The following is a 23,498-nucleotide window of genomic DNA, read 5'->3' as shown; positions in this document are numbered from 1 at the left end:
AATCCATACTGCGATGCTTCTGAAGGGCGGTAAACGTGGGTTGAATCTAGCTGTCATTCGTTCTCTCAGGAACCTGTATTCTAGATTACGGATCCGACTGAAGCTACCTCCTGACAAGGGTTTGACCCCTATTCCTCGCACCCGACTTGTTCCAGTCAAGAAAGGAGCGCGTCAAGAAGCAGTCACCTTTCCCGACCTTTTCAATAACTGTGTCCTTGATGCACAAGATCAATGTCCATCTTTCGCTGATTCTGTCATCTGCTAACTTATCTTTGGTACGTTACGCGAAGGACATTCTGAATCTTATCCGAACCTCTCAGCGAACAATTGAAATCTTCTAAATCTTTGAAACCAAATATATAAAAGTTGGATTTCAGATCAACTCTTCAAAATCGAAAATCATCCTACCCAATTGCAAAACTAATTTTTTGGTTCCAACCACAACCCATGGTTCTAGCTCTGTCCAGCCAGTGGATCACCTCATTCATCTAGGTTTACCCATAGGTTCGTCTATGCGCCACACCCGAAAACTTCTCCTCGAACAGCTTAAACGACGAATTTCAGCGTCTTACGCTCCAATTGTATCGTGCAAACTCCGATTCAACGGGCTGCTTCTAGCAAGCTTGTATAACGCCATCGCGCTTCCTCACATTTTATATGCCATGCCCTTCTGGAAACTTCTCACTAAAACTGACCAGAATAAAATCAGAGTGATGTATTTTCGTTTTGTATATTTGCTTCGTCTATCTCGGTGGTATAGGAATTCGCATGTAATTGAAAAATTTAAAGTCACAGACCCTGACGTCACCGTAGCTAGACGAATAGCGAAGCATAATAGAAAAATACACCAAAATCTACACGAATGGTCCCATCAGCTCATTCAGTGATTCGTTTTCTTTGCTGGTCCAGTTTGTTGTACTTTGTGTCTTTTTTTTCTATTTTTTTAGTGCTCCGTCTTGTTGTGTGTTGATTTGACGGGTTTTTCAATAATATATATATATATATATATATATATATATATATATATATATATATATATATATATATATATATATATATATATACATTAGGGCCCAACCGATATTATCGGGCCTATATGAGGGTCAGTTTCATTATCGGGAAAGAAATATTGGTTATCGGCCGATATATTTTTTTTATAAGCAACTTGTCCCGAAGACGGCACCAGATTTCCTCAGGTAATTTTGTTTGTTCAGTCGTTGGGGGTGGATCCACCAGCTAAGTCAGACCATGGTGGAGAGAGCAACAGATATGAGTCAAAATATATTAATTTTGTTGTCAATACTTGTCAATACACATCTGGTGCCGCAATGTTCTAAATGTATGGTGACTTCAAGAACGTAATCTACCATAACAACTAAAGAGAATACAATAAACCATACGGTTTTAGTTTAACGAATGTTCACTTGCGTGGGTGAAAGATCCAAGATTCAGTCGGTTAAAACCATGATAGTCAGTCAGGGTCGCAGCTAAGAGGAGAGGAGGTGTTTTAAGGTGGGTAGGGGAAGGTTCCAAGACGTTAACGCAGCGTGCCAACACCTCGGAAATTTAGCTTATGTGTCCAGATTTGTCAGCAGATTGGACGATTTTGTCGACACATTCTTTAAATCCCTCCTCCGAATTTAAAGCTCTAGCTGCACCCCTGTAACCAGTGTGCCTAGCATGAATTCGTTCGTAAGAGACCATATCATATGAATGTAAAGTGAAGTTTTCAGTTCGGTTCGGTTTTTTTCCAGTTCGGTTCATTGCAACCCCCAACTGTTTAATTCTCAGTACCCGTTCACAATACTGGAAAAATGACTGAAATAAAAAATTTGTAACAGATAAAACAAACCGATTAGTGAAATCTAGAATGGAGAGCGGGCATAAATTATCAATGCAATTATTCTAGTTATGAATATACATTGAAAATCAAAATAATCTTACCTCTGCTTGACCCAAATAACTGACCAAACAGGCGATAACGACGCACCAGGCCTTTCAAATTTAGATATTTCTTCTCCAGACTAAACAAATGATAAAAAAAAAGTTTTTAAAGTTTGAAAAAAAGGTAGCAAGCCTAAAGGTTTTAAAGTGTCAAGAACAGTGCAGATGAAATCTGATTGCTTGAATTGCTTAAGCAGATACTTGCATAACCATATGCATGTTTAAAAATTCAGAAAAATCTTGAATTCAAATTTTTCTGAAAAAGGCCTCCACATGCAGTTATGCTGTTTTTAGTGGTAGTTAGTATTTGGGCGCCAAATAATAAAAAAAAAATCACAAAACTTAGCCAAAAACACATGCCATGTAACAACTTAAGAAGGTGTGGGTTTCCTTTGAAAGTATTGTCTCTGGGAATGTTGGAATTTTCGCAACCATAACTCTTTGTTATGCTTTGAGTTGCTTACCTATTTTAACGGTTCAACGCGGCATTACTCAAGAAAATGTGGTAGGCCTATTGCTACACAAACTATATAATTTTAAAACAACCCTAAGAAAATCTTCTAAAATCGTTTGTTAGTCAGGTACAAAAGGCCGTATCCGAAGAGCAAAAAAAACCTCGCAACTTTTTTATTTCCCCTCCGATAACCGTAAAACAAAAACTAATTTATATTGACTTTACATATCAATCCGTTTTTGTTTTACGGTTATCAGAGGGGAAATAAGAAAGTTTTGATTTTTTTTTTTTGCTCTTCTGAAAATTTAAAACTATGGAGATATGACATTCTGATACCCGACTGACGCGCAATTTTTAGGCATGAATAGATCTAAGGTGGGGTCCAAGGGAAAAAATCTTTTTGTTTCTAAGTCCTTGGTACCTTAACGAGATCCTCGTAGACTAAAAATCAAATCGAATGAAATTGTGTCGTTTCCTAAGACTATTACACACCGTTGATAAAAAAGAATCCTCAAGTCAGCATCTCGATTTTAAAACTATTTCATTCAATTACATAGTTTTCAACATTATTTGATTGCTACGCATTGTAAGGTATATCATTCTTAATAAGAAAAAAACAACATTTATTACCATACATGAACTGGATGGCTATTAAAATACTATTTATTGATGGATATGTAGCTATTTAAAAAATTGGAAATCTAAAATCTTTTAAAATGGCTACTCAGACAATCCAAATAGAGCATAAATTCCATGGCCAAAAAAAATCCACAAAAGTGATATTGAAAATTTTTTTGCCTTCTGCTAAGAAATCGTCAAAAAAAGAGGAAAAAAGAGTAAGCAGAAAGCTGAATAATTCTAAGTTGACAACCAATTTGAAGAAATCCATCAAGCCGAATCTAAAAAAGCATGAAACGATATTTTTCCAGCGTGCTAATTTTCATCGACTGGGACAAACTTGAAGGCCGAAAGTTTTAAAGACCTGTTTAGCGCATACTGAGGGCTTGATCTAGTCCGAGGGCCGTAATTACAATCCTACCTTAATAGACAATTTTACCCTAGCTAATGCCAATTCAACCAAGACCGCAGAAAACATCACGATAGCTCTTGATATTTTCAGCAGCAAGGAGTGTTGTTACAACTCATATATAAGGTATTCAATAAGCTAGTGACTTTGAACACTAATGATCTGTTATTCGATTCCCAGTTCCGCTCGAACTGAACCATTAGTCCCATGTCAAGTAAGTAGAAGCAGAACTAGCGACACAAATCTGGCTTTTGAATATTTTCGTCAAATTTTCAAACTTCTGCACAATTATTAGTCACATTCTGGCATTAGGAAGAGCTAAAGAGCTTGTCTTCTTATATCATTATAGGTTCACTAACATCATAAACTTCAAAAGGCGAACCATTAAGTTTCTCAAAAAAATTTAAAATGAGAGGATGTAGGGGACAATGAGAAGTATTTTATCAAAATATTATAACAAACGCATATTAATAGAAAAAAAACACGAAAGTTTCAGTCCTTATTTAAAATAGAAATGGTTTTATTTTCGTTTCATTCAAGAGTAGGATCTTAAACCCATCCTCTAGTTTAATTTAAAGAATAGACAGAACATCAAATTCGATAATTCCTTAGTTTTATAAAACTACATTCAATGTTGCAAATCAGTTACCAGCGTCATCTATGTTACATGGTTAGCGACAGATTATTCATGTTAGATAGCACTATATCCTTTGCCACAGAAATATACAATGCAATGAGTTTCCCGCCTTTGGTGAATAAATTAAACACTCTATTCCTAATGAGAGCTAGGTTTGTCGTATATTTTGGGTTATAAAATAAGAAAACACATGAAATCATGAGAAGAAAGACGAAGGAAAGTGAGCAACCTGTCGAAAAGATCCCTTAACGCCAGAAATATTTCAGTTTGGACTCCGGCTATATATATGTTACATAGCCGTAATTTTGGCCTTTGCCGTAATTTAATATTGGCCTTTTATGGCCAACATTTCCCTTTTGTTAGCAGGAAATGGTGCCTAAGAACAAGGTCCATTCCAAGGAAAATAAAGACAATGAAAAACTTCATTTTGTGTCATAGGTCTATTGCCCCTCTTTCTCCTCAGATCTACTTGAGATTAAGTCATTGTGATTTTATAGAAGAAAAAACTACCTATTAATATATATATATATATATATATATATATATATATATATATATATATATATATATATATATATATATATATATATATATATATATATATATATATATATATATATATATATATATATATATATATATATATATATATATATATATATATATATAGGCCTATTTAAAGTGCTCTGATTGATTAATTTCATTTAAAATATTGTAAACAACATGCGTTTTATGGGATGAATTTTCCTTGTCGTATCCTAACCGATATTTCTGTATATATAGAGTTATTACAAAGAACAACTGGAAAAATAATAAGGAATTATTCTAAGACAGTGAAAATTTTACTAAATGAATATTTCGGCTCTATATCTTAGAGCTGTCATCAGAAAAGTCCTATTTGCATTAATAGCTTAGAAATTTAGAAAATCTTGGAGTAACAAGGACAAAGCGAAGTTTTATTCTTTAAATTAGTTAAGTGGAAACTGGCAGAACCATATATAACCTAAAAACTAGGAAATATCGGGAATCCAACATTTGACGACAATTTCTAAGACAGGCTTCAAACCAACAGTTTGAAGGACTAACTGACTACTAAAAATAGACTTTCAGCTTTTTATAAACTAAATCTAACGGCCTATTTTGACGCAGAAAAGATTAGAACGATTTTCAAGAAGGGGCACTTTCTCTCAGAAATCATGTAGTGTACCAGGTGTGCGTGTTGTACATGTTCCAAGCGTAGTAGACCTGTGCAAAGTCTTTTGGGGAGTGTTACAAGCGTTTTGGTAATTATACCAAGCGTGGCGGAACTGTGCAGCCCACATGACCTTCGGAGATGTACACGAGATGGTGGCAAGTAAGGGCTCCCCCGGATTTTCAGAAAACCTGACGAGTTTTGAGCAGACCCAGGATAAAATAATATTTCTTTTTTACGATTTTACAAGAAAAAATAAATAAGAAAGATGAAAAAAACATACTCTATGTCTTAGGGAAATAGTTCCATTTCCAAACCCCAGGGCTAAAGTGAGACCAGTAGAATTCCATGCGCATGAGTTGATTCGAGCCTGAACTTTGTGTTTCGTCACAGCTTTTGTGTCCTGAGACCAAAGGCCAAAATCAGACACGGCACAGCTCACCAGCTGATTTGTACTTGGGTTAAAAGATACACACTGTATGGAATCATTATGCCTGAAAATACATAATTAATTTTTGTTAAGACTAGTTTTTGTTGGTCCTCGTCAGATACAGAGAGGGTTGGCAACCCAGCGTAGCTCCAGAATAGCTACAATGCAGGCACTTTTGAAGGTTACAGCCCCCTTGGCTAATGACTAATATAAAGTACTTTCCGTTCCTCATCTTATAAAGTAAGAGCATCTCAGATGAGTTTTATAAATTGGCATTTCCAACAATTGCTGTTTGAAATACAAATCCAATGACAATTCAAAGAAGGCACTTCAACACACGTTTATGTAATTTTCGTAACTTTTTATGAGCTATTTATATATAGTTATTTATGAGCTATTAGCTATTTATATATATATATATATATATATATATATATATATATATATATATATATATATATATATATATATATAGTATATATAAATATATATATATATATATATATATATATATATATATATATATATATAGTATAAATATATATATATATAAATATATATAAATATATATATATATATATATAATATATATATATATATATATATATATATATATATATATATATATATATATATATATATATATATATATATACAGGGTATGTCCGGAAAGTAATAGGACTAATTTTCTTTCGCCATGAGTGTACTTCGGAGCGTGCGTGCGCTCTGACTGGATTCGGTAGAGGGCTTTTCTAGCTAACGAAGGAGCTGCTGATCAGCTGTCTCCGAGCACCTGGAGAGTCAGGACAGTCATTTTTGCGTGATGTGTTTTCTGTGAGTGGTGCAAGCCGAGAATGCAGCATTTGTTAAAGCAGAGGTACGCCATTAAATTATGTGTGAAACTCGGTAAATCTCCGACAGAGTCGTTTGATATGATCAAGCAGGAATACCCAGATGTTGCTTTAGCAGGAAATGGTGTTTCGGTGGCACCAGGCCTTTTTGGAGGGCCGGGAAGAGGTCATCGATGAAGACTGTGCAGGAAGACCTTTGACTTCGGCAAAAACCGACAATGTGACTCGTGCGCACAAAGTTTTGAACTCAGACCGTCAACTAAGTGTTCGTTTAATCTGCTCAAACGTTAAATTTATCAAAATATGTCCTTCATGACATTGTGACGGTACATTTGAACATGCGCAAGGTGTGCGCGAAGATGGTCCTAAAAGTGCTCACTGACGACCAGAAATTGCGGCGAGTGGAAGCGTGACAAGAAAATTTGAACATGTGTGAAAGTGACCCCCAATTTTTGCATATTGTAATCAGAGGTGACGAGTGCAGGATCTTTGAGTATGATCCCGAGACAAAGAGGCAATCTTCCGAGTGGCACACGTCGGCGTGTCCTCGCCCAAAAACGGCAAGAATGACCAAATCCACAGCGAAAACCATGCTCATTGTCTTTTTTAACATGAAAGGCATCGTCCTCATAAATGTGTTCCTCCTTGACAAACCGTCAACGCCAAGTTTTATGTGGAAGCGCTCAAGAGACTCAAACGAAGGGTCAATCAGGTCCGACTAAACGTTGCAGCCGACTGGAAGTTGCAACACGACAACTCCCCGGATCACACCGCCACCGCCTTTCTCGTGAACAGCTACCTGACCAAGGCTGGCATCCTAACGCTTCCACAGCCACCTTATAGCCCGGATGTGGCCCCGCCGGAATTTTTTTTGTTTCCTCGCCTGAAAAGGCTGTTGAAGGGCAAGTATTTAGAGGTGACAGAGGGGATCCAAGCAGCATGCACTGCGGCTCTCAAGGCTATTCCGGAGAATGCATGCCGTGACGCCTTCAATGCTTGGAAATCGCAGCTGGCAGAACTGCATTGACGCAGAAGTGAGCTGATTTTGAAAATTTTTAGAGAATTGTAACGATTGGCTCAATAAGTGTTTTTAAATTGACTCAGTCCTATTACTTTCCGGACAAACCCTGTATATATATATATAGTACCGAGAGCCCGGCGGCTTCACCGCCTGGCCCCGGCACGAGTCAGGCTACTATATATGGTTTCTCACTGTCACTTGTCTTCTAAAAGCAGACAATTTGAGCCTTTTCTTGATAACATGACGTCCAAATGGACCCTAAATTGGAAGTGGTGCCTTTGTAAAATTTAATTTTTTTTTATTGGGCCTTTAACTTTTACTTCGGCTTGTCTTTTGTCATTATGAAAGACAGATTGCCGAGGTGGGACAAAAATTTCTTTTTCTTCCAACGAATTATCCAGTCCGTATTTTTGATTTTCAAAAGTAAGCTCCATTATTATCCATGGTCCACCTTATCCATGTCAAAATCCAAAACCCAATCATCATCGCTATCATTTTCAATTTGTTTGGTGCATTATACCTTGGCTTATCTGTCGTCATTATGAGATACGTATCGCCGAACCCTTATTTTTTTCAACAAAGGTATGGGGCACGCGGCAGGCTTCTATATATAGATTCTCACTGTCACTTGTCTTCTAAACGCAGACAATTTGAGCCCTTTTTGATGACATGACGTCCAAATGGACCTTAAATTGGAAGTGGTGCCTTTGTAAAATTACATTTTTTTTATTGGACCTTTAACTTTTGCCTCGGCTTGTCTTTTTTCATTATGAAAGACATATCGCAGAGCCTTTGTTTCTTCCAACAATATCGGTAATCAAGCACTCTCATGATACTGGTTAAACCTGTATTGCTTCTAAATCCTCGTTAAATTACTAAAGTCGAGCCTTCTATCCAGTACTTTATCATAATAACCACAAATTCTACTCACAGGTATTTAAGTATCCCTTGGAGATCAGATGTCCAAATTATGACAAGCTTGTCTGCTCCACCAGAGGCAAAACGCTTACCATCTTTTGAGTAACTTACACAATAGACAGTGTCCTTGTGACCTTGAAAAAAGAGGAAATTCAAGACATACTTTAGCACAGGTATACATTACCCACTTTCTTTTTATAGATACTTTATTTATCTATATTTTATGTATTCATTATCTTATTATACAAAATAACAAAGAAAAAAAATTTATGATATTTTTCTTTTTCTAGAAAACAGCTCTTTTAAAAAAAATCAGATAAGTGTCTCAAATACATAAAACATAAATGACCTTTTTTATTTATGAATTTTTACAAAATCAAGACCGTGCTATTAGAAACTGTGAATTTTGCTGTCTATAGGAATTATCAAATTATCCTTCATTATATTTTCCATAATACAGTGCGTTGGATTATTTTGCAGGTTAAAGACTACCCCCCTCCAGGAGGAAGGCTAAAGACCCACCACTAGATTCCTCTAAAGAACCTCCGAAGGAGTTCTAAGAAATGGGAAGGGTCGACCCTACCAAGGACTTTGGACTATCTGCTTGTCAGTGTTCTAGCATGAATATAAATAGCTACGTCGCTTTTTGCGAATGAATTTGCGGATGAATTAATCCCCCACAGTTCCCGGGGGAAGGGCCGAAAGTTTTGAACTTTGCCATTGTTTTCAATAGTATTGATTATTGGGAAGTATACAGACGTTTTCAGGGTGGCTTTTTTTCTGGTGTTGGGAGGGGTCGGGGGAAGAAGGTTACGTGGGAGGATCCTCCCATGGAGAAATTTTTCATGAGGAAAGAGAACTTCCATGAAGTGGGCGCTGGATTTCCCAGCACTATTTAGAAAACAATCAGAAATTAAATCTAAAAAAACAAGCTTTTTCACCTGAAAGTAAGAAGCAACATTAAAGCTTAAAACGAACAGAAATTATTACGTATATGAGGGGGTTCATCCCCCCCTCAATACCTCGCTCTTTACGCTAAAGTGCTTTTTCGTAATTTCAAAAGAACTATTTATTCTAATTAAACGACTTTTGTGATTCAGGGGCATTCTTAAAGAATTGGAACAAAATTCAAACTTAGCGTAAAGAGCGAAGTATTGACAAGGGGGCAAACCCCCTCATATTACGTATATGAGGGAGTTCACCCCCTCGTCAATACTTCGCTCTTTACGCTAAAGTTTTTTTTAGGCCTTGAGCTTTATTCTGTCGCCCAACCCTTATTCTAGTCGTGGGTTTCGATCTTTTTACTCCATACATGGATTGGGGCACGACCCGTCGAAGACCCCTATATTATTTTATGTCCAATCCTTACGTATCTCTATTTGTCTTATTTCTTATTTACTCCCATTGTGGTCAATGTAAAGTTTTTGACAAAATTATCTAATGTGGTCCCTTTGACTAAAGCATCTTTTTTGAAAGCAGAATAAGGTTGATCACACAACCAGGGGTTGTGTGACCATATACGTAATAAAAATACACGAATATAGAAGTGAGTTACGTAAGTTACGTATATTTATTACTAATAAAAACATTCGCAAATATAATTAAAATTCTAGTGCCCTTTTTAAGTAACTAAAAAATTGGAGGGCAACTAGGCCCCCCACCCCTTTTTTCTCAAAATCATCCGATAAAATTTTTGAGAAAGCCATTTAGCCAAAAAAGAGTAAAATTAATATGCAAATTTTGTTTTAATTGTTCATATACGGTGAGCCAAAATCAAACCTGCGTTGATTCAAAAACGTTCAGAAATTAAAAAAAAACACATTTTTTTTTTAAACCGAAAGTAAGGAGCGACATAAAAACACAAAATGAACAGAAATTATTCTGCATATGAGAGGGGTTGTCCCCTCCTCAACGCCCCGCTCTTTATGCTAAAGTTTGATTTTTTCTCACAGCTCTACTTTTTAAAACAATAAAAAACTTTAGAGTAAAAAGCGGGGCGTAGAGGAGGGGACAGCCCCTTTCATATACGGAGCAATTTCTGTTCGGAGCAAGTTTTAATGTCGCTCCTTACTTTCAGTTAAAAAAAAACTTTTTTTTTATTCAATAGATACTGTTTTATAGTATACAATTTTAAAAAACAAAGTTTTTAGCAAAGAACGAAGTTGGAAGTTGAAACTTAAAACGAACAAAAATTATTGCTTTACAGTCTATCTAACATATATCGATAAAACTAGCGCAAATAAGTTTTTAGCAAAGAACGAAGTTGGAAGTTGAAAATTAAAACGAACAAAAATTATTGCTTTACAGTCTATCTAACATATATCGATAAAACTAGCAAATAAACCAACTCATGATATTTCCCTTTGTTTGCATGATTATAGAAAACTAGCGCTTTACTAAAAACACAAAACAATATAGGAGTTTTGGTATATTAAAGACAGACCGATAAAGAACACTTTACGGTATAGGAAAAAGCATTTTAGGATTGTTGCTTTGTTTTGTTTTTTTCGCTTCATTCGGTATCACTTCTGCACAATGAGCTTAGTCACATGATTGGATCTCGTTTTGGTTCTGAAAAGGACATGTCATGATTAGTTTGTACACAAGTTCGAAGTAAAGCCATTTTTTCAGTATAGACTAGCTTTAGAATTTGTACCATAGCTTGAAATTCACTCTTGTATAAAGAGAAAATATCGGATTTCACATTATGGTTTATTTGTTCTTCATTTCGAGTAATGCTAGAGCGTGTTTTTTTACAAAATAAAACTATTTATTACTCACTATTGGAATTATAGCTAGTGAGCCCAATGTTATCTCATAAATCAATCCACTATTTTTATATGCTGTTCAATGACTTTGCGGTTATCAACATAAGATTTATTTTTATGCTTAAGTTTTAAGATAATTTTAATTTTAAACTGAAAGTTACTGATATCACAGCTGGTGTAGGACTATGAAAAGCGTGATAGATTAGTTTGTTGTTGTCAGGCTACGTAGTCTACTCACTTTTGACTCCTAAATCCATGTTCTTGTTTTCTATTCTTGATTTTTGTGTTTTCAGTAAAGTGCTAGTTTTCTATAATCATACAAACATAGGGAAATATCACCAGTTGGTTTCTTTGCACTATTTTTTCGATATATGTTAGACAGACTGCAAAGCAATGGTTTATGTTCGTTTTAAGTTTCAACTTCGCTCTTTACTTCCCTCAGAAAGAAATTGTTTTTAAAATTAATTATTGTTTGTTTTTAATTTAAATTTAATGTAGAAGCAACACAGCCATGATCTTTTTTATTTATTTTTTTCAGTGGGAGGGCAGTCTCCCTTATAAACGGTATAATTTCCTTTCGTTTTAAATGTCAATGTTGCTCCTTACTTCCAGTTGAAATTTTATCTAATTTGTAGATAGATAGATAGACAAACTTTTATTTTCATCAAAATTTTCTTGGCACTGCTAAATTTCTTTGGTATAGTCACATTAAAAGGCAAATACATAAAAAACACTAATCAATCCTCCTGATTCTCGTTATACATTTTTGCAAAACTAGGTATACAACTTTTCGCTAACTGCTGATGGGCACAGCGTACCGGCTGAATTTCCTCAACGGGTATTGTAACCCTGCGCGGGAGTCGTGTTTTTGTGGCTTGAGGGGGGGAGATGGTTTTGTGGATTGGAGGTATCAGAGATTTTCTTCCGAAATGCATGCAGAGTTTCTCTCTTCTTTTTTTAGAGTTTGCATTTTAAACTTTGTCAGCAGCTCTTCATACAACATTTCTGCCTGCTTCGATACTAATGTGACAGTTATTTAAATAATGTCAGGACATCCCCCCCTCGTGTAAAATTTCTATCGGAGAGTTCCCCGAGAAACTGTCCTTCCCGCGGAAAAAAATTCCCGAGGAAAATCCACCCCCCCCTGCAAAAATCCCACTCTCCGTATATTTGCAAATAACAAATGGCAAATTGGGCAACTTACAGCCCTTTCTTTGGAGACTATGGGAACCAAAAGAAACAATGAATTTACACATTTGAATAACTTGATTTATTTTTTTCTGAAATACTAAAAGAAATTGTAAAAAAAAAAGTGAAGCCATTTTTTTTTCTAAAGTCGCTCAAATTTTGGCGGTTAATCGTTGGCGTAGTAGCAAAAAAACATTGGTTAAGAATTATCGTAGTCACCTTAACAAAGACAGGTTCTCAACATAATCATATAGACAAAACCATGATAAAAACCATAAGGGAATTGAGCCCTTGGCATTCTGAATCAGATTCCAATGCTCTGTAGTCTGAACTAACAGGACTGTTAACACAATTTAATTTATTTATTGTTTTAGCTCCATAATTGCATAATTTACAGCCCTTTCCTCATGGACAATGGAGGGCAATGTCATCATCAAGAGTATAGTCATTAGACTTTTCAACTATGCTGAAAAAAATGGCTGTCTCAAAATTTTGATCAGACAACTTTGGGAGCAGGGGGCTGGGTGGTAGGGGGGCTAGCTACCCCCAATCTTTATGGTCACCTAAAAAGGGCATTAGAGCTTTGATTTCTGTTCAAATGAGCCATTCATCATCTCTCTATGATGTTCTGGTAACCACTAGCCCTAGTAGGAAAAAAGAAAGAAAGAAAGAATGAAAAAAGAGACACGTCAATGCTTTCCATGTAAAAAAGTGATTTTCTTTGTTGTTCAAGGTGGGGGGGGGCTGTAATTATTCTATAAAAAATTTAAATAATGCTGATTCCAATGTTGAGCTTTTTATTTCCATCAGACATCATTTTCGAGGAGTTTCAGGCTCTTTTTCAAAATCAACATAAATTTGTTTTGTAATAACCTTTTACTTTTAAGATTAACGAAAATAATAGTTACCATTCCTGAATCAGCATCAGATAGATTTTTTTCTCATTAGGTGTTTTTTTTTTCAAAATGCATTTTACAACTTTTGGGTACTATGGAATGTGGTTTGCTCTTTACTAGGTTGCAGCTTCTGCTGCAACCATGACGTAGGTTTTAAATTATGGAATAAATTAATAACAATCAGAAGAATTCAGATGATGATTATTTATTACCAAGCATTCTAAAAAAGTTCTGAAAAAAATTCTAGTCATTATATGATGTTCTATCATTATACACATCTGCATAAGGGGATGAAAAACATTTTTTCTCATTAACTGACATCTTTTTATCACATCGCTTTATCTACACAGACAATTTTGTGTGGCCAAAAGCTCCATAGATAAGCATCTTCTTGATTGTATGAAACGTTGTAAATGTACTGTTATCTCTTTTAATGAACGAAAAACATTTATTCAACCATCAAAACAAGTCCTGAGAAATAACAACGAAATTATAAAGATTCTCCAGTGTCATTGATCATAGGGACTTGATAATTGCTGACATTTTATGTGCTGGGTCTTTGTTTCAGGAAAAGGTAGCATGCTTGTCTCCCAGCGTCAGGACAACTGGGTTAGAACAATAAGCTTTGCACTTCCTCGCAGAAACCAATTTACTCTGCTGTATCATGTTTGAGAAACAAGCTTCTACAAAAAAGTGATGGTGTCACTAGAAGATCTATTATACTTCATAGGACACAGGTGATTTTAAACCTCCATCTGGAACATTTCAAATAGGCTTTGTTATAAACACCAAAATATATCAAAGTTTTCATATTTACCTTTTAGTGACTGTATCAAGGTTCCATCACTTGGATTGTAGACTAAGACACGGTAACCTGCAGCCACAATAAGCTGACTTCCATTTGGACTAAAGCAGAGATCATAGATACTGCAAATAAGAGGCCAAATAAAATAAGCTGACCAGGAAAATGTTAATTTTGTAGCAAACGATCAAATAATGGGCTTAACACAGGGGTTCTTGAGCCGTGGGCTGCAGCGTTGTCATCAAAATAATAATAAAAAAAAATCACCTTTAAGCAAAAAGAACACAGCCATGGAAATAAAAGAATCAAGAAAAGTGTATCAACGAATGTTTCCCTTGTTGCACTGCTTTGTGCAACAAGGAAAGGAGAACCATTGCAAACCTTCAAGCACTATAGCCTCTTATATGCACTAAAATAGCACAACTTTCACCTCTTGACACTTTTCACAGGCTGAACAATGCTTCAATTCAATAGCACTCAATCAAAAAATGAGCAACTAGGTTGAACTATGAGATTTGAAGCAAATATATTTTGGCCCATTCACATTCCTAAAAATAGGGACCTCTGAATGAAAACTTATCAACTCTGAGAAAAGGGGCTATTTTTTGGCTACTCAATCAGCTAAGATCTTATATCTTTTACCCAGAAATTATTTCTTAAGAAAATCTAAAGATACCTGATTTTACTTATAAACATATTTTTCAAAGATGTCAGAGTCCATTCCATCATGCTCTGGTCAGTTGTCTAAGGACTTAGACGAGCACAACATTGAAGTTTTCTATTCATTATACTTTTGGGGAGGAATATTTACTTCAATCACTTTTAAAAAAGAGCTTCAAAACAAAATGGCAAACATGTCACATCACAAAAATAAGATGAAGGATTTTAGAAGAATCAGAAAAAAAAACTGATGGCAGCCAAAGAGTCTGTTCTGAGTTCCAGGAGCTGATTTTCAGGAAAAGAGCTCAAGAATATTAGCACTTTGATAAAAACAAAACTGAAATCTGAGCAGAGGCCTGCAAGAGCAGGGAATCAAGAACTCAGGAGCAAAGAAAGGGCAAAAAACGATAATTAGTAACAATCGAGGAAAGAAATTACAACTAATTAAGGCTACAAAAAGCTAACATTTTATAGATTTTCTAATTTGTTATATGTTGTTATGTAAAATATTATTAGAAGGATTTTATAAGCAAAACAGAAACCTATTATGCAGAGGAGCTACTCAAGGAGAAAATCATGATTGTCCCCTTGGGGGTAACCTAGTAAAGAGAAAACCCAGCCAATAGTAGCCGAAAATCAGAAAACACGTTTCAAAAAAAAACCGTCAAATGAGGAAGAATCACCATTTGAACTTGGTTTAAGAATGGTAGTTCTTATTTCAATTTATATTAACAGTAAAATTTTATTACAAAAACAAACTAATGGGAATTTTGCATAAGCTTGAAACCCCCCAAAAATAGTGTCAGATGAAAATGTAAATTGCATTTTTGGAATTCCCACAGCCGAAAACCTCTATGGAAGAATTACAGTCCCCCATCTCAAGCAACAAGGAGAATCACTTTTTAGCATGCGAAACAGTGATGCATATCCTTTGTTGACTCTCCTCCTTTTTTTTGTCTGTCGCCATCAGTGGGGCAAAAACACAATGGAGATAATTAAGGGCTCATTTGAAAGGAAATTGATATGACAGGTGTCTTTTGTAAATAACTAAAGATCATATTAAAGTAAAATGCAATTTCCAACAAAAACTGCAACTTAATATAGGCTACAAGGTGATATGACTCACATACATTTTAAAAGATAATACATTACATGTCTCTCTGGAAAAGTTGCTGCTTTGGGGTATGCAATATTTGAGAGACTCCATTGCCTGATTCCCAGTGGTTCTTTCTTTACTATTAATTAAAAAAAGTTTTTCCACAAAATAAGTTTTTCAAAAAAAGAAAAGAACTCCATTAAACCAAAAATTAACAAAAACAGAATCAAATAATCTACCAAGCATACAACTACCACAAATCAGTATCAATAAATAAATGAAACCCAAAATGAACAGAAATTAAAATAAATAACAGAGTCAAACTCAAAACGAGCTGAAATTAATATGAGTAGGGTTCAAAACCATGGGCATACAGACAGGGGTAGAGGGGGGGCAGCTGAACCCCTCCCCCTCCAGAAATTCAAATTTACACTAGATATGGTTGAAAAAACAGTTGAAAAAAGGTAGATGGTTTAAAAAAACAGTTGATAAAAGGTAGATGGGTTGAAAAAGCTGGAAATAAACAGCTGGAATGACATAATAAATGTCAAACAAAAAGAACTTATCCATAATGCCTTGGAAAGATTTAGCTTTAATCCAAGAAGATTGATTAATACTGAAGCTTATTGATGATTTATGATTTTTGGTGATTTCTTATTAATTGATTTAATAAACTTTTTCCACAAAATATGTTTTTCAAAGAAAAGTAAAGAACTCCATTAAACGAAAACTGAGCAAAAATAAAACCAAATAACCTGGCAGGCGTGAAACCACCACAAACCAGCATCAATAGATAAATGGAACCCAAAACGAACAGAAATTACAACCAATAACCAGGTCAACCTCAAAACGAGCAGAAATTAACATGAAATGGGCTCAAAACCCCTATGCCTTATCAAGGTAAGAACATAATTTGCACTTTACTGAAAAAATATAAATGTTTTTACTTTTATAACTTTAATAAATCAAATAATATTAACATTTTGATTACTAAATATCAGTATATATATATATATATATATATATATATATATATATATATATATATATATATATATATATATATATATATATATATATATATATATATATATATATATATATATATATATATATATATATATATATATATATATATATATATATATAATTAAACTGACAATACACATTCATTGTGTATTTACCCATATATATCGATTTACCCACATCAATCTTTACTATAAAAATGTCAAGCCTTCCAATCACTTTTGACTATTAAAAAGGGCACTATGCCTTTCAATTTCCAATTGAATGAGCCCTTTTTGAAATGTATACAACAACTTTCTATATAAACCATATATACTCCCAGGACGTAACTTACAACCCTTGCACTGAGGGCTCTGAGGGGGGTCATCATCCTAAAAGACCTAATTTCCAGAACTTTCAATTGCTTGGAACAAAATGGCTATCTCAAAATTTTGATTGAATATGTTTGGGAAAATGATGGGCATGGAAGGAGTGTTAGTTGCCTTCTAATCACTTTCGACTATTAAAAAGGGCACTAGTTATTTCAATTTCCAATTGAATGAGCCCTTTTTAAAGTTTCTACGACAACGCTTTCTATAAAAACCTTATATGCCTCCAGGGTATAACTTACAAAACTTGCCCTGAGGGCTGTGGGGGAGTGTCCTCCTCAAAAACATAATTTCTATCTGGATCCCAACGACGCTGAACAAAATGGCTATCTAGAAATTTTGAATGGATGTGGTTGGGGAACAGGTGGGCGTGAGAGGGGGATTAGTTACCTTCAAATCACTTTTGACTATTAGAAATGGGACTAGCCCTTTGATTTTCCAATTGAATGAACCCTTTTTCAAGTTATTAAAACATAGATTTCAATAAAAACTTATATACCCCCGGGGCATAACTTATAACCCTTGCCCTGAAGATTGTGGTGGGAGTGTACGGCTCAAAGGTATAATTTCCTGACGTTTAAACTGCGTGGAACAAAATGGCTATCTCAAAATTTTGATTGGATGGGTTTGGGGAAATGGCGGGCGTGTAAGGGGTGTTAGTTGCCTTCCAATCCCTTTCGACTATTAAAAAGGGCACTAACCATTTCAATTTTCAATCGAATAAGCCCTTTTTGAAGTTTCTATGACAACGTGTTCTATAAAAAAACTTATATGCCCCCAAGGCATAACTTACAGCCCTTGAGGGCTGTGGGGGGTTGTCATCCTCAAAGACCAAATTTCCAGAAAATTAAAATTATGTTGAATAAAATGGCTACCTTAAAATATTGATTGGGTGTGTTTGGGGAAAAGGTGGGGGTGAGAGGGGGGTTAGTTGCCCGCCAATCACTTTTGACTATTAAGAAGGACACAAGCCACTCCAATTTCCAATTGAATGAGCCCTTTTCAAAGTTTCTATGACAAATTCTTTGATGCGAAGTTCCCTGCTCTAAAGGAAAAAATAATAAATAACACATTGTGCCAACATTGTTCTTATATGCCCCTAGGGCAAAACTTAAAACCTTTGCCCTGAGGGTTGTGGGGAGTGTCTTCCTGAAAACATATTTTCTACCTGGAAATCAACTACGCTGAACAAAATGGCTATCTCAAAATTTTGATTGGATGTGTTTGGGGCAAGGATGGGCGTGGGGGGGGGGCTAGTTGCACTCCAATTACTTTCAACTATTAAAAAACGCACTAGCCACTCCAATTTCCAATCGAATGAGCCCTTTTCGAAGTTTCTACAACTCCTTTGATACAAAGTGCCCTGGTATGGAAAAAATAAATAAATAAACAATACATTGTGCCAACATTGTTCTTTACTTATGCGGCGTGATTGCGCTGCCTATGATAAAGATTTCATAGGTATGATAGAACTTACTGGCAATGTAAGGGTTTGTTAACTGCCAATATAACTTCAGCCCCCCACCCTTCATCAAAGAATCGGCTCCCCCCCCCCCTGCTAGAGAAGAAGCTATGTACATCCATGTTCAAACCCCTATGCTTTCTAAAAACCAGAATATTATTTGTACTTTACTGAAAAAAAATTCAAATGAATATACTGAAAAAATGTGCATTGTCAGTTTAATATACATATGCTGATATTTATGCCTTAAACTCTTAATTAATTTTTAATTTCTTGAAGTAATAAAGTGAAAACATTTAAAAGAATTTTTTCAGCAAAGTAGCCTACAAATTATATTCTGGCTTTTAGAAAGCATAGAGGTGAAAGTGGGGGGTTTCAGGGGGAGGGCTAAATGCCCTCTATCACTTTTGACGCATAAAAAGGAACTAGAATTTCCAATTTTCAACCAAATGAGCCTCTTCTGAGGTTAAACAGCCACCCCTTCTATAAAAACCTTGCAAGCATAAAACTACCACAAATCACCATCCATTAATAAATGAAACTCAAAATGAACAGTAATTACAATAAATAGCCAAGTCAAAGACAAAACAAGCAAAATTAACATGAGTAGGCCTTCTCAAGACCAGCCCATAATTTGCACTTTGTTCCTGATCATTTGACTTTGTTTCTGCTCATTTGTTGGCTTAATGGAGCTCTTTACTTTTCATTGAAAAGCCTGTTTTGTGGAAAAGTTTTCTGAACTAATCATAGGCAGTGCAATAGTGCTGCCAAAGTGAAGAATGATGTTGGCTCAATGTATTATTTTTGTTGTTCAATGGAATTCTATAGCACTGCCTAAGTAAAGAGTGATGTGGGTGCAATAAACATTATTTTATTTTTTTTAGACAGGAGATTTTGTAATGAAGGAGTTGTAGACACTTTGAAAAGGGCTCATTCAATTGGAAATTTAAAGGGCTAGTGCCCTTATTAATAGTCGAAAGTGATTGGAGGGCAACCAACCCCTCTCTCACACCCATGATTTCCCTAAACACATCTAATCAAAATTTTAAGATAGCCATTTTGTTCAGTGTAGTTCAAAGGTCAGGAAATTATGTCTTTGAGGATGACAACTCCCCAACAGCCCTCAGGGCAAGGGTTGCAAGCAATGCCCTGGGGTCATATAAGGTTTTTTACAGAAAGGGTAGTTGTATAAACATTGTAGCATAAACTTGTATTTTTCCAAAATGCATCTGATAGAAATTTTGAGATAGCCATCTGTTGTTGTAGAAACTTCAAAGAAGGCTCATTCAATTGGAAATTGAAAGGGCTAGTGCCCTTTTTGATAGTCAAAAGCAATTAGAGGGCAACAAACCCTCTAACCAACAAGCCCCACACCTATCCATTCCCAAAACAAATCTAATCAAAATTTTGAGATACCCATTTTGTTCAACACAGTTGAAAGGTCTGGACATTATGTCTTTGATGACAACAACACCCCCCCCCCATCCCCCAGTGCAAGGGTTATAAGTTATGTCCTGAGGGTATATAAGGTTTTTACAGAAAGGGTGGTCATATAAACTCTGGGGGGGGCCTATTTGATTGGAAAACAGATGTTCTAGTGCCCATTTTAAGATTCAAAGGGATCAGGGGCAGCCACTCCCGCCCCCCCCCACATCATACTTTCTCCAAATATATCCAATAGAAATTTTTGAGATAGCCATTTATTCAAAAATAGTCTAAGGATTTTTGTGAAAGTGGCTTTGCCACTTTCATTGGAAATTTGCTTTACATTTGGGCAAGATTAAAGAAGGAAATTTACATCAAGACTTTGAATAAACTTTGTCAATGAACTGTCTCTGAAAATAATATAGTGAATAATCCAGAAATTCATTATTTTGTAAATGACCCTAAAAGTTATTTATTTTGTTGTGTATAAATATGCTATTTTCAATTTTATTATTTTAGTATTTCTACTGAAGTTGGTTGCTGGATATGTGATTGAAATATCTGGACTTTGGTACCTTTTTTTCACTGTCTAAATAAATGGATTTATCCCCATTTGAAAGCTTACTTGTTCATCATAGAAAGGCAGTGTGGTCTAAGAAAACAACATCTAATTAAAGGTGTTACATCAGAAATACATCATACATATGGGGAAATGAGACCAATCCAGTAAGCAGCAATAAACTCAACATTTGGTTTGCAATTAGAAAACATGGAAGGCTTTGCCACTTTCATTGGGAATTTGTTTTACATTTGGGCAAGATTGAAGAAGTAAATTTACATCAAGACTTTGAATGAACTTTGTCAATGAACTCTCTCTGAAAATAATCTAGTGAATAATCCGGAAGTTCATTATTTTGTGAATGACCCGAAAAGTTATTTCTTTTGTTGTGTATAAATATGCTTGTTTAAATTTTATCATTTTAGTATTTCTACTGAAGATGGTTGCTGGATATGTGATCAAAATATCTGGACTTTGGTACCTTTTTTTCACTGTCTAAATAAATGAATTCATCCCCATTTGAAAGCTTATTTGTTTGTCATAGGAAGGCAGAGCGGCCTAAGAAAACAACATCTAATTAAAGGTGTTACATCAAAAATACATCATATATATGGGGAAATGAGACCAATCCAGTAAACAGCTATAAACTCAACATTTGGTTTGCAATTAGAAGACACGGGTTTACCACCTTCATTGGAAATTTGTTTTACATTTGGGCAAGATTAAAGAAGGAAATTTACATCAAGACTTTGAATGAACTTTGTCAATGAACTCTCTCTGAAAATAATCTAGTGAATAAGCTGGAACTTCCAGCTAGTGAATAAGCTCAAAGTTCATTATTTTGTGAATGACCCAAAAAGTTATTTATTTTGTTCTGTATAAAAATGCTAGTTTCAATTTCATTATTTTAGTATTTCTACTGAAGTTGGTTGCTGGATATGTGATCAAAATATATGAACTTTTGTACCTTTTTCACTGTCTAAATAAATGCATTTATCCCCATTTGAAAGCTTATTTGTTTGTAATGAGGATAATGGTACCACTTTAAGGGTCTCTTTTACAACTTAATGAAGGCAATGCCTCAAGGGATTGTAAACTCAACTGGAAAGCTATTGTTCATCTAACTGCTGCAGCCATGATATATTTTCAGCCTAGAGAAGCAAAAAATGACCTCTTCATTCCCATAAATTATATTGCTATCAAAAGGACAAAATCTTTTAACCACCAATATAGCTTATAACTTGTAAAAATAATTGAGGTTGGAACTGTAAACCATCCTCTCCCCCAGATTTTTTATTTCATAGTTTTTTAAACTGTCATGGTGATTTTCATGACACAATACTCACTCCCTTGATGATCCTATATATAATTTTAAACAATATATTTCATTTTTATTATCTTTTGATATGTCATAGAATGAGCTCTATTCTTGGCTGGATCCCTATGGTTGCATAATGGATTGATGCTCTGCTTGGCTATTCAGAGCCCATGGATTGATCCTTCTTTTAGCAAGGTTGGGGAACAAGCTTGCTACTTGTCCCTGTAAAAAAAGACTTAGCAACAGAAACATGGGGGATATTTTCCTTTTTTCTTATAAATTCTGGACTAGATGAAATACAGTTTTAGCTGAGTTAATTGATTACAATAGCATAGAATTTTTATAGACCTGTTAGCCTACTTAATATGAAAATCTGACCAACACAAATATACTGTAGTCTAGGTATATAATAAAGTAAGGATTTCGTGTTTTATTTTAGCTTTTTACATGCTATGGCCATATCTGGCATCATCAGGGGGCTGGGTACATTTTTAGAAAATGGATCTTGATATTTGGAAAAACATAGGCTATGCTAAAATTAAGGGATCTAGTGGTACTTTATTTAATTAGTATGTTTCTTTCAACAGAATTGATCAACTGCAATTTTCCCAAGGTTAAATAACCTGTATGCAAAAATTTGCTGTTTTTTTATTTTCCATTAATTTTCAAAAGCATAGCCTAGCCTTGCTCTTTTCTTTCTGATGGTTGTTAACTTTCATCAATAAGAATAACAGAGTTGTGCAAAAGAAAATTCAGCAAGTATGCATTAGCATTGATTTAATCAAGGAATTGTGGGACCATCAGGAGGGGGAGGTGTATTTAAAAGTGAATTGACTAGCCTATATTGGAAATAACATGGAAAAGGAGGAACTAGTGTGTTCTTATTGTCCCTATGTCAGTTATAAAATATTGCATAGTTTAATGCAATTAGAAAAAGAAAAGTAAGTTTTTTTTGCTGACCACTGAGGAACATTTTCTTTGTCATGCAATTTATCAGCCCAGAGAGGTGCTGATCTCATTTTAAATGTAGTGCTAACAAATTAAAAGCGCTGTTACCAAAATCGGAGAACGAACCAACATTCCGCAAAAAGACCGAAAATTAAAAATGCTCATTAAAATTCACTAAAAAATCGCGTTGCAGATTTTATTTACTACTACTACTAACAACTCACCGCAGCAAAAAGACACCTGAGGCCAACACAGCTACGCACAATCCTCCTCCATTCCAATCTATTCAAAGCCTCCTTTTTACATCCTCCCACGAAGTTCCCATTTCCTTTAAATCTTTCTTTATGACGTCCTCCCATCCCAGACGAGGACGAGCTGCTTTCCGTTTAGCCCTAGACAGTTGACCGAAAAAAACAATCTTCGGCAATCTGTCATACTTCATCTGCACGACGTGCACTAGTCATCTCAACCTTTCTTTCATTTATTTTCATCTCATCCTTTCTTTTCA

General features: G+C 35.1%; 1 protein-coding gene across 1 annotated transcript in view; it reads right to left on the bottom strand.

The window, feature by feature from the left end:
• The window catches only part of Oseg1 (intraflagellar transport protein Oseg1), a 55,732-nt gene extending 32,671 nt beyond the window's left edge, over positions 1-23,061 (bottom strand). The window contains exons 1-5 of the mRNA XM_089086909.1: positions 23,003-23,061; positions 14,144-14,253; positions 8,488-8,608; positions 5,538-5,748; positions 1,945-2,024 (exon numbers count right to left, since the gene is read on the bottom strand). Coding sequence (XP_088943035.1) covers positions 1,945-2,024; positions 5,538-5,748; positions 8,488-8,608; positions 14,144-14,253; positions 23,003-23,061 — 581 coding nt within the window. The remainder of the gene's footprint in view (positions 1-1,944; positions 2,025-5,537; positions 5,749-8,487; positions 8,609-14,143; positions 14,254-23,002) is intronic.
• Between the last annotated feature and the right edge of the window lie 437 nt (positions 23,062-23,498).

Source organism: Artemia sp. Qi Xiang Cuo, chromosome 3 (assembly GCF_049724085.1).
Source record: "Artemia sp. Qi Xiang Cuo chromosome 3, ASM4972408v1, whole genome shotgun sequence".
NCBI classification, from domain to species: domain Eukaryota; kingdom Metazoa; phylum Arthropoda; class Branchiopoda; order Anostraca; family Artemiidae; genus Artemia; species Artemia sp. Qi Xiang Cuo.
The sequence above is the reverse complement of the archived record's forward strand: the minus strand, read 5'-3'. Positions and strand labels throughout refer to the sequence as shown.